We start from the raw sequence: 12656 nt of genomic DNA, 5'->3' as shown, positions 1-12656 counted from the left end.
TAAGCATCAGACTGTGGCTATGCTTTACCGGATAAGCTCTGCATCAGTGTTCTTACTTAAACATTGTTTCCTCCTGACACAAGAACTGACAAAGGGTGCTAAATTGTAGAATTAATTCACCACCACCCATTGTACTGTTTATTAAAATGCAAAACAAATTAACATCCACTTGCATCCTAGATCTCAAAACTAAAAAAGGAAAAAAGAAAGAATAGCAGACTAAGTGCTTTATTGTTAAGTCTCTGTTGTGTAAAGTTTGGAACTGTGTCAGAGTAATTTTTTGTTGTTGTATTGTGCTGTATTTTAGAAAGCTCAGTTCAGAAGCAGCATCTGTCTTTCTCTGTAGTCTTGCTTCTTTTTTAGCCAGCTGGATTGACTGCCTTGATGAAGCTTTTCAAGTGATCAAATGGCTAAAATTAAAACATATTCTGCAAGATTATTTTCATTGTTCTTCACCACATGTTCACTGAATAAAATACTTTAATTGTCTGACTTTTGTTATCAAGCTGCACTCCTTGCACTTCCTGTCACTTTTGTTGTCACAAATTTGAGCACTGAGGAAAGGAGCGAGTGGGTTGGTAGATAAGCCAGTGCTTCGTCCCAGGCAGTTTCAAGAAGCACTTGCCCAAGCAGTCTCCTACATGCTTGCTCATCATTCAGAAGACACAATTTTTAGATTTAACACACAACGACGTTCGTAACATGCATTCAGCTTTTGCTTTTGGCATTATATAAAATAAGCCTGTCTCTTTTTCTCTCTCTTGCACACACATGTGCAAGCACGCGTGCACGCACACACACACTAATATAGTCAGTGCTAGGCGAGAACAATTTACAGTAGAAAAGACATATGATAATTACTCTATTTGTGAAAGGACAGCATTGACTAGACAAGCAAAAATAGCAATCACATTAACAAACGCTCTAGGACTTTCAACTCAGTAGAAATATCAGTTTATCAGCATGGTAAAAATATATAGAAACTGCCTGGAAAGAAATGAATTATTCATTTTCCTGATTGTTTTATATAATTCACACTATATAATTATAAATCTTTGGCCATCTGTTGAAAGCAACTGCAGTTTTATTAGTTTTTTATTGTTATTATTTTTATATATTCATTTTACATTTATATCCCACTCTTCCTACAAGGAGCCCAGAGCGGTGTACATGGTTTTACCACTGCCCCTGGTGGCACAGTGGTAAAACTGCCGCCCTGTAACCAGAAGGTTACAAGTTCGATCCTGACCAGGGGCTCAAGGTTGACTCAGCCTTCCATCCTTCCGAGGTCGGTAAAATGAGTACCCAGAATGTTGGGGGCAATATGCTAAATCGTTGTAAACCGCTTAGAGAGCTCTGGCTATAAAGCGGTATATAAATGTAAGTGCTATTGCTAAGTGCTATTGCTATTATGTTTATCCTCACAACAACCCTGTGCGGCAGGTTAAGATGCGAGATATGTGACTGACCCAGAGTCACTCAGTGAGTTTCATGGAGTTGTTACAGGGAAAATTCAGGCAGTCAGTCATATTTTTATGTTTCCTTTTTGAGTAACACCAAGGGTGTTTATCTTGAAAGAATTGTCAAGACACATGTTAAGCATTAATTTATATTTTTTTAAACCACCATTTTGTGATCCATTCCACCCTACTTTGCCTACATGCCTCAGCTTGATGTTAATGAAACTAGCCTTGACCTTTAACAGGGCTTTGCCAATTTCTAAAGTTCCTTTCTGGTACCCTTTAGCTTTTTAGCTGGTACCCTTTAGCCAATTTCTAAAGTTCCTTTCTGGTACCCTTTAGCTTTTTCTACCACTAATTCCAAGACCACATGACTGATGCAGGGGGTGCTTTCATGGTGACAGTACAGTTATTACGTCATTCCCTCTGGATTATGAAAAACTTCAAAGTGCTAATAAGACCAAATCTGGAGGTTGTATCTTATGACTTCGAGCTTCTGCATCCCAGTACTCTGCCAGAGATTTAAAAAGAGACATTGGTATCCAAGAAAAAGCTGCATGTGCGGTATGTTTGCTATATGTCTCTTACTGTAAACACATGTACCTGCTTCTGTAAGATCAAGTGCCTTTTGATACTGTAAGATGGATTCTAAAGGACCAAGTGATCATTTCTAGCTGTGTCTATATTTTAGTCAGCCTGTGCAATACTGTGGGGGCAGAATGAATTAGTGTATACTCTTTTTATTTATTTAGTACATTTGTGTACTGCCCAACCCAAATGGCTTTAGATGGTTTTACTTGATCAAATTAGAAATTTAAGTACTTAGTTTTGCACAGCGGATGCTGATTGCTATTTTTAGCAAGTTTTGTAGTTGAGAACCCAGAAAATGTAAACCACATATGAAAAGCATATTGAAGGGGTCTCCAGGTTGATTAAAAGAGAAAAACCAACAGGTGTTTTTTTTTAATTGCCATATTTTATCATAATATGACTTAGTAAGTTACTTAATGATTTTTTAAGAAGCAAGATTCCTTAGCTAGGAAACTATATAGACACATCTTCAAAAGTAGATTTTCCCCCTACAAAGCGACATTTTCTAGAGTGCATTCAAGTATGTAAGTCAGATTAGATCTCTAAAACAATACTTAACATGTTGCAGTTAATGATGCTAACTCTTTCCCCCCCCAAATTGACCTCTGGGACAATTATTCATGTTGAAGGGTACATCCATTTGGAAGGTGATGGATACCTTGTTGAAGAAAGCAGGATATAAAGCCCTTCTCTGTAAACAGGCTCAATGATACCACTACTGAGAAAGTAGTATAAGACTAAACGCCTAAGCCTTTGCCTAGATTAAATCTCAATACCAACAGTCAACAGCTCTCCAAGGTAACTCCTAATGTGTCCTGTTCCAGGTAGGGACCAGCGCAAGTGTCCAATGGCTAGAACAAGGCAAGCCTGATCAGGAGAGTTCCTGGACTGAGAACTGAGCATCCAGTGAGGAGAATGGAATGTGTCAGCACACACTCATACTAAGGCCTTAAATAGTTCAGACTCAGAACTCTTGCCCCGGTTCCTCCACAATTCTGAAGCCACTGCAAAGGCTTAGATGATCAGAGACCAATTCTGCACACGTAGACTCAGCATTGTGTGTGTCTGTGTGTGTGTTTCTACTACAGATGGCTGAGGCTCAAGTGAGTCACTGGAGATGAAGGCAATGGTGTGTTCTCAGAATGTGGCTGAAGTGACGGCTCCAAGGGGTCCAGGATCCCCTTAATTACTACCAACATCTCCCCAGTCAAAAGTATTGTCAGGTTCATGACACAGTGTCTAGTTTACATTTCTCATGTCACTGCCTTCCAATGCCTTTCCATTAACAATATGAAACCTACCTTTAAAAGTGTTTTACAAAACAGAGAGATCACTCTATTATAACAACTCAAACAGATTTAACATGCTAAATCCTTGCAATTTTACACTGTGCAACTTCAGGTGCTTAGGATCATCTACAGCTGCATGCGAGTACAATATTACCTTTCTTTTCTTTTTTTTATTCCCACAGACTTGCAGTATCCCTGAATGCAAAGAAATGGGACATGTTCTCTACACTCAAGCCTTGTCACAAAATATTGTGCCAGGATTGTAAGTGGATATCCTAGGGTGAATCAATTAATCAAGCAGATCTCCCAGATAAAAAGGGCAAATGAAGGTTTCAGTGAAGGAGGACATCAGTTTGAGGAGGGAAATGCTCCTGTAGAAGAGACCCCTTCTGTAGATGATGAGCCCGTATCCTCTCGCACAGGGGATACTCCTCCGGGGGGGGGGGGGTTATTGTAGTGGGCAATTCAATCATTAGAAGTATAGGCAACACGCAAGGTTTGTAACCTGTGTGTTGACCTCACGGTGACTTGCCTGCCTGCTGCAAAGGTTGCGGACATCACGCAGCATCTAGATAGGCTGTTAGGCAGCGCTGGGGAGCAGACAGCTGTCGTGGTGCACATCGGCACTACAACAGTCGATCATGTCTGGTCACAGTTATCCATGCCTTAGTCACGTCATGGCTGGATTACTGTAACATGCTCTACATGGGACTGCCCTTGAAGAATATTCGCAAACCGCAGCTAGTGCACAATGCGGCAGCTAGGGTTTTATCCGGAGCTGTCCAGTGGGATCACATCACACCCATTTTGAAAGAGCTGCACTGGCTACCAGTTTGTTTCCGGATCCAATTCAAGCTGCTGGTTTTGACCTTTAAAGCCCTTAACGGTTTGGGCCTGGGATACCTGACGGACCGCCTGCTTCCAAGGGTTGCTGCCTACTTGACAAAGTCATCTGAGGGGCTCTGCACTCCAGGTGCCAACAATGAAGGAGGCTCGGTTGTCGTGCACACAGGACAGGGCCTTCTCTGTTACAGACTCTGAAATGCCATTCACTCCTCGGTCTCCATCACAGTTTTTAGAAAGCGTGTTAAATCTTGGCTTTTTACCCAGGCTATATATGATTTATATGATTGTCTCTACTGCTGCTTCTTTGTATTTTGTACAGTTTTAATGCTTGTATTTTAAATCTTTTTAATCAGATTTGTTTTCTGTTTTAGCTTATTTTAATTGTGTCATTTTTTATAGTCTTGTTTTTAATTTTTGGGTAAACCACCTTGGGATTGTTTTCATTAAATGTGGTATATAAATTTAACAATAATAAATAAGTAAACCAGAGAGAAGGCAACCTTGGACTTAATCCTGAGTGGCACCCAGGTCCTCGTGCGTGATGTCCGTGTCATGAACCTTTTAGGGAACAGTGATCATAGTGCGATCACATTCAGCATACATTTGGGGAGAGAATCACCAAGGAAGTCTAACACAGACACTTTGAATTTCAGAAGAAGAAAGTTCTCCAAAATGAGGAATAGAAGAAAACTGAAAGGGAAAAATCAGGAGAGTCACCGCTCCAGAATGCATGGAGTTTACTCAAAACCACAATACTAGAAGCCCAGTTAGAATGTAACTCGGACAGCCCTGTTTCTGTTCTATGTTACTTGAAAAGGAGACAAAGAGAAGCCCATTTAACCTCTTTCCCTCCCCCACAATATCCATCACTAACTCCAATAATTTTGTCTAATGTTCATTGTCTGGCTCCTAAATATTTGGGCTAGCTCCTAGATTCAAAGAAACACAATCCTTTGGTCTTTACCCAAGCAATAGGGAAAAGTATTTATGATTTGATTATTATTCACATTTGCATGACACCCTTCCTCCACAGAGTGATGAATATGGATGCAAGTTATCCCATTTTATCCTAACAGCTCTATGACGTAGGTTAAGCTGAGAGCATACAACTGTTCCAAGGTCACCCAATGGGCATCATGGTTGAGTGGGGATTTGAATCCCAGTCTCCTTGACCAAATAACACTCATAATCACTGGCTAACACTGACTCCTTTGTACTATTTGACTGTGACTATTTGCTTTATATAGAACTAATGAAAACCAAGTATTACTGTTTTTAAATCATGAAGCCTGGAGTCAGCACAAGAACCAACTAACCACTCTCTACTGACTAAATGTGTATTGCTCAGCCAATCAAAAGTAATTACATTTTTCTTGGTGGGTCTGTCACTGACAGTCACTAAAGGTTCAAGTTCTATTTTTTCTCTTCCATGAAAATAATTTACTTTCCTCTGCACTTCGTGGCTTACATTAAATCTTAGTCAAAAGACAAGATTTCCCATCTTCTCTCAGTAGGGAAGCTGTCACCACTCAGCGTAAAAGATTTTAACCATCTGTCTATCAAGTAACAGTTGCGTGGGTATTCAATTGAATTCCAACTCTTACAAGATGTTGTATTGGACATTGTAACACATGTTGGACATTGTGTCTGGGTTCAGAATGACAATTCACCTAAAATGTATGCTTGCAACAATTTGGGGTTTCTTTTTAAAACCACCCTGAGGTCCAAAAGAGCATAACCTGGACATGATCTCAGATATACTTCATGCCTTCCCACCCACTGTTATATGGACTTTATTGATAAAAGTCTCACTATTGAGCAAGCCAGTAGCTGGAAAAATTTTGTGTCAGATCACTGGACTGGCTTCAGGTGTGCAGATATTCCACTTTTTTCATAGCAATTCTTTGTTTTTGGTTCTCTGTACTGTATATGCAAAGTACAGCTGTCATTTTGGCATTTAGCAGGAACTTGAGAGAGTAAAACGATTGGGACCTGCTTCATCCTCCACACCACTCACCCTCCTGTTTTTTAATCTAACCAACTAAGGGACGTTTACCCGCAACACTAGGGTACCTGCCTTCTTGAATTCCAAACTGCTGGAAATTGTTTACATAATGGAATTTATTGTGGCCTATTTTCACCCAAGCTCAGTGTGTTGGCTTTGTTAGTCTACCCCCATCCCCCCACTGCAAACACACTGGATACAGGAAGGGCAGAGACAAAAAGGTTTGATAGCGTCCTGAATACAAGGAACTAAGAATCAGGAATGCTTATTTTCTTTTTTCCACCTGTCTTCAGAGTGAAACAAATGAGTTAGGTAAGTTCCCCCCACCACCCCGAATGCTGGAGGTTATCTAACCAATTTTAAGTAAAATAAACTATCTGTACAAGCAGCATTTTAGGAAACATAACACTACACTATCACATTTAACTAAATACACGAAGTCCCCAACTAACAAACAGGTTGTGTTCCAAAAGTCTGTTTGTAAGTTGGATGTTCGTAACTTGAAACGCATATAGTTCTCAAGAACAATAACTTGTTTGTATGTGCAGGTTGGTGTTTGTAAGTTGTAGACTTCCTTAACATAATATGTTATTGAGCTTTGTTTGTATGTATAAATATGTGCAACTTGGGGAATGCCTATAATGACAAAAAGCAAAAAACACCAGGGCAAGAAAAAAAGCTTGAGACAAGTTACTTCTAAGAAAATTGTAGTCCGTCATTACAAAATAATGCACTTTAGCATACAGAACAGCCAAAATGTAGATAGACGCCCCAATCCAACAATAGCTTTTGATGTGCAAAACAACTACTCCTCATCCACAAATCCACATTAAATCTTCTGCACAGTTCCACAGATTTCCTTAGCCAGAGACACATCTATTCTGGATACCCCTGAACACAGCTAATGCAGTACTGGATCCAGCAGATAATACGCATATACCAGGACAGACAGTGGATCCTTCTGCCCATCTCTTGATGAGTACATCCTTATAACATCCAAGAATGTTGATATACATATGTGTTACCATCTGTTGCTGATTATGGATTTATCCAGTTGGTATTAGTGGCACATAACACCTTGTTGCCTATGAATGTCTCTGAACCTATGCCCATGTTTTCTCAATTGGCATTTTTTCAGCACAGCCAATTTCCAAATTCTGCTTTACATTGTACAGGATAAGTATGCTTGCAGTAGTAAACACCATAAAGAGTGAAGCAAATGTGTGGATTTGTAAAGATATAAGCGCCAACGTTTCCCAGCAAGTGTCAATGCTTCACATTTTACAATTACAAATATCACTGTACAAATAGCAAAAACACTTGCCATATAAAGTGTGGATCAACCCTGAGATTTGGAACTTAGTGTGTTGAAAACACTAGTTCTGGAAAGGGACAACAAGAATTCCCTGTTATAAAGTAACTTATTTGCTCACTAGATGATTCAAACACACAGACACACACACACAGACACACATACATCATGGTAACAGTCCTCAAGCCACTCACTGCAGCAGGTAAAGTCCAGAACTCTAAAGTTCTGGCTGGAGTTACATATATACAAGGTTATGCAAGTTGTTAAAGGCTAATTTGCTTAAAGTTCTATCCAAGAGTATAGGCCACAGAAGGAAGAATTTCCAAGTTGGTATGGCCTTAAGTGGTGCAGCGGGGAAATGCTTGACTAACAAGCAGAAAGTTGCAGGTTCGAATCACTGCCGGTATGTTTCCCAAACTATGGGAAACACCTATATTGGGAAGCACCGATATAGGAAGATGTTGAAAGGCATCATCTCATACTGCATGAGAGGCGGCAACGGTAAACCCCTCCAGTATTCTACCAAAAGAAAACCACAGGGCTCTGTGGGCGCCAGGAGTCGAAATTGACTTGACAGCACACTTTACCTTTACATCTGAATATCCAAGACAACAAGGAGAGTAGGTGTCATCTCTAGAGTCATCCCTACAAATCCAATAACGTCCTAGGCTAGACTAATTGGGAAGCTTTTAGGTACTTTGATACAACTTGAATTTCACAAGTTAGCTGCAACATTGCTATCAGCTCAAGCAAAGACTTCGAATAAAACATTCCTCTGTGAGCTATGCAGCATCAGTGCTGGTGCCTGTGGAACTGTCTTTTGCAGCCTATTTAAGATTTATTTTGTTCATGTTCCACTGAATGCTTAGATTACCTTCTTCTTCCTGTTATAAAGACTCAGGGAACTTTGTATGAGTTGATAAATGATCACTTTTATTTTAATATATCTTAATTGAGTGAGAAATGACATACTTAGTCCTATTTAACCTTGTCAACATGATAAAACAAAAACCACCCACATAATTTCATGATTTTAAGCAGAAGTAGGTTAGATTTAAAGTAACATCAAGCAAAAAGTCTAGAAATTGTCTAGATCCTTCCCCTCAAAGGAAAACTTATGAATGTGATGACTTCTATACAACACAATACCACAACAATTGATATTCTTCAGAGAAAAATTCTAAGGAATTCTAGTAGTCCAGAGCGACGTCAATCAGCTTTGAAGTTTGTTGACAGATCATTCATAGTCACCTTTCCCACATGATGAACAAGATTACTGAATTAAGATGCCCAAGCCATATTTTGTATGCTGCGTAATTTAACACACAAAGCACACTTTCCATTGGCTTTTAGAAATACAGAATCCCCACAACTGCCCCCCATGGAAAAAATAGTAATGAAATTTAATGCTAAAATTAAACACAGCATATTTGTTATGGGTTCTCTGCAAGAAAATTCATATAAGATAAGACATAAGTCTAAGCATTGTCTAAGCAATGTAAAGCAAGATTTTTTTCCACATGACTACGCTCTCAAGACCAGAGAACATGACCACCTCATTTGCTAACAAGTTATTTTTAATACCGTACTGTAAGTGTTTTTAAAAAGAAACAAAAAGAAACAAAGAGCACTGAACAGGTCAGGAAATGGTACAGCATTCACTGACTTATACAAGTTTTAATTATAAGAACAGAAAAGGTCAAAAATAGCTATATTGTTTAAAATAACTACATGACAAAAAACTATTATAAAGTAATGTCAACATTTCCATGTACAACAAAAGGTGAGTTTCTTAGTACATTCTCTCAATCTATGATCCCACTAACAATCCAAAAAGCAATGTAGCAACTTTATACAAACTAAGGTGCACAAAAGGTTCCTAGTTGTTTAATGAGGTGTCAAAACTTATGAATAATCAAGGGTTCGTATAGCAAAAACAAGTACTGTACCTATACACAGATACCAAATCTATTTTAAAGCAGAAACAAGCATGATAGCATGCACAATACCATATAGAGCTACTGATCAACATGAAATATAACTATCTAGACATGATGCCTTTAAAATCTAAAGACAGAGGATGGACTTACCATCACTTAAAGCTGTAAATTCCAAGAAGCGATATTCATAGAAAATATCTGTTTTGGTCTCTACTTGAGGCCTCTTCAAAGTTGAATAGATGTTACCAGGCCGTTTTTCATCACGTTTTTCCAACTTGTTTAATCCGCAACCCATTGCAAAAATCTGTCTACAAAGATGGAGTAGGGAAAACACTCATTAGATAGTTGAAAATATCTTCCTTGCTGAAGATTTCAGTTATTTTACAAAGAATTAGTAATTTTTCCAGAGGCCTTCAGACATTAAGCCAGCTATATTTAATCCACTATGTCAAATATACTTTTAGTTAAGACTGAATTGTATTTACCAGCATTAGCATTCTTTGATTTCACTTTTTAAACTGTTCCATTGTTTTTACAGGCATCGTCTCAAAACTAACTCATACTAAAATATATAACATATCTATTACTCAACTACATCGCAGTGAACCACAGTGCACAAAGCTTCGATTCTCATGCACTCTCCCCTTCTTTAATAATGAGTTTCATCAGTATAAATGTTGTTAAAGCTAACCAGGATGCTTTTAATAATAGTTTGAAACCATGGTTACTAGGGCAATCCTAGCAGGTTCGCTTGAGCCATGTTCATACTAATGCAATGCTAAGCAAACCTTGGAAGGTAGGAAGAACTTGTATGGAAGAGGGGAACAGCACATGAAATAGGTTTTGGTCAGGGTAAGCAACAAGACATCAAGGAATCCTTAGATAGTCATTGTCAGAACAAAACAAAACTATGAATAAGCAGACATCAGAACATAGCACATGCTAAGTATTATAGTTTTCAGCATAAATGGTCTAAATATGCATTTTATGTCATGCAACATTTTAGATTTTATGGACTTTAATCTCTAGAAGAGGAAATGTTTTGCTATAGACTTACTTACTTTGTATGGGGAAGGAAGGAAGGAAGGAAGGAAGGAAGGAAGGAAGGAAGGAAGGGGCAGCCACAGAAAGTTGTATCAGAGCATTAGCGGGATTTGGTACCAATGTACCACAAGTGTACCAGCAATATACCAATAACGAATACAGGGATGTCCAATATCCTGTCCCCAAGCAAAAATGTCTATTCTAGCCCCAGAAGCTGAACAGGCGGGGCAACAGAAGGAGCTGGGACAATGACAGAACCTCCAAGTCACTTTTCATTAAATATCAACAAATGGAATTTGTGGCAGGGGAAAGGAGCATGCACTTATTAAACCAATAGACCATGGAAAATTGATACTCCCCCTCTACAAGCTTCTAGCACTGAATTGAAAGTACTAGGTTTGAACAAAGCCAAATCTAGTGATTGAAACAGTGAGCCACCAAATTCCAGTCCCAGACTCGCTTCATCTTTCTTTCTTCTCTTAAAAACAAAGTCCATCCTAAACTATTTCTGGCTAGATATCAAAATATAACAAAAGCTCCGTATGAAAATGAGGTACATATATTAAATGCAAAACATGGGAGGTGACATTCTACTGACAAATATTTTTCCCTAACCGCAAATACAGTAATGTAAGCTTTTAATACCATGAATACTGAGGGAAAGCTCATTTTTTATTTAGATTAACAAATTATTCCTCTATGAATGCAATGATCTTGAGACTCTGAAATCATTCATATGTTCAGCCATATGGATAAACCAAGACTGAAAATCCATCTCCTCTGACTGTACAATTGTTAACAGGATGAATATAAAGATACAGCCAGTACACCAATATTAGTGGAGGAAAAGAAGCATCAAGATCTACAGTTGAATTCTTTCTAAAGCCTCCTGAGTGATGAAGAAGGGTCACAACGAGAGCAGAACACTGTCTTTTACCCTCTGAGATTTAAAAATGAGATCACTCATTTCAGTGATCAGCCAACTCTGAAGTCCTCAATTCATCATATTCAAGACGAAAACCTAGTTGGAATTCTTTTGCCAATAGACCGAAAGGCATTTAGAAAAGTTATGGGCAGAATTAGCTATGGTGGCAGCAAATCCATATATTTGAAAAAAACAACGGTAGATAGGTGGGGTAATTTCCAGTTGAGAAGCAAAAAGCACAAAACAGTACCCAACACTTCCTCTGCTCATCACTTTTCCTCCCCATAAACCCTTTACCAGGCATGATCATTTTTTCATCCTGGGCACCTGGCAGGGAGCATTCAGCACCCCAGCCCACTCTCTGCTTCCCCACAGAAGATCATCCCACCAAATCCCTCATCTGAAAACATGGAGGACTAGTTCTGTCAAGCAATAGACGCTTTTCAGAGCATTAAGCTCCAACTTGTGCAGGTGACTGTGTGATGAAGCTGGTCACTATATTTTTGTACAGCATGAGTTATAGGTATTAATATTCTCTTCCTGACTGAAAATCATATAAGTATAGAAACTACAATCAAAGCATATTTGCACAGATCATGTAATTCAAAGTCTCACACAAACTACTCCCAGACCAGATCAAAACTATTACAGGGAAAAAATGGAATTCCTCCTATGAATAAGGAGGCCAACAGATCAGTACTAATACAAGCTTGGAGTCTGATTTGTGAGAATGGCCTCTCTGTTGTTTTGCTGGCTCTAAGAGGATTCCTAGTCAAGGTACCTGGGATGCTAATATTTCCTAATGGCTAAGGAAGATTGGTTCATGTCTCGGATGATACCTAGAGGAGGTATAGGGATGGCTACAGTATTCTGGAAGTGGGAAGGGCATCAGAATTGACATATACTTACCACCACCTGATGAGAGGGGCTAATGTGTGAATGTAAAAGGAAGATAAGAAAAATATAAGCAGTTTTTGGAAGAGACAGAGCTGAAAGCTGCCTGAAGGCACAAGTAGGGTGCACGGGTCTCTGTCTCTCTCTACATGTGGTCTGATGGAATCTGTGGTTGCCTGTAGGAGTGCATTGCTATCTATCCCTACCTTATACATTTATAAATAAACCAAGCAGTACAGAGACACTAAAAGTCTCCAGTGGTCTCACCTCAAAAGGAAACAAAATTATCAGGTAGCACTGCCCTCCTGGACATTCTCACCACTTGGAGAAGCAGAGAGCATGCAAAAAAA

General features: G+C 39.0%; 1 protein-coding gene across 2 annotated transcripts in view; it reads right to left on the bottom strand.

Annotated features, from left to right (window-relative positions):
* The window catches only part of RFTN1 (raftlin, lipid raft linker 1), a 150863-nt gene that overhangs the window by 126210 nt on the left and 11997 nt on the right, over positions 1-12656 (bottom strand). The window contains exon 2 of one of the 2 annotated variants that reach the window (XM_053263724.1): positions 9594-9751. In XM_053263724.1, the coding sequence (XP_053119699.1) occupies positions 9594-9738 (145 nt within the window). In that variant the 5' untranslated portion in view covers positions 9739-9751. The remainder of the gene's footprint in view (positions 1-9593; positions 9752-12656) is intronic. The other variant, XM_053263725.1, reaches the window with a different exon arrangement.

Source organism: Hemicordylus capensis, chromosome 6 (assembly GCF_027244095.1).
Source record: "Hemicordylus capensis ecotype Gifberg chromosome 6, rHemCap1.1.pri, whole genome shotgun sequence".
Lineage (NCBI taxonomy): Eukaryota > Metazoa > Chordata > Lepidosauria > Squamata > Cordylidae > Hemicordylus > Hemicordylus capensis.
The sequence above is the reverse complement of the archived record's forward strand: the minus strand, read 5'-3'. Positions and strand labels throughout refer to the sequence as shown.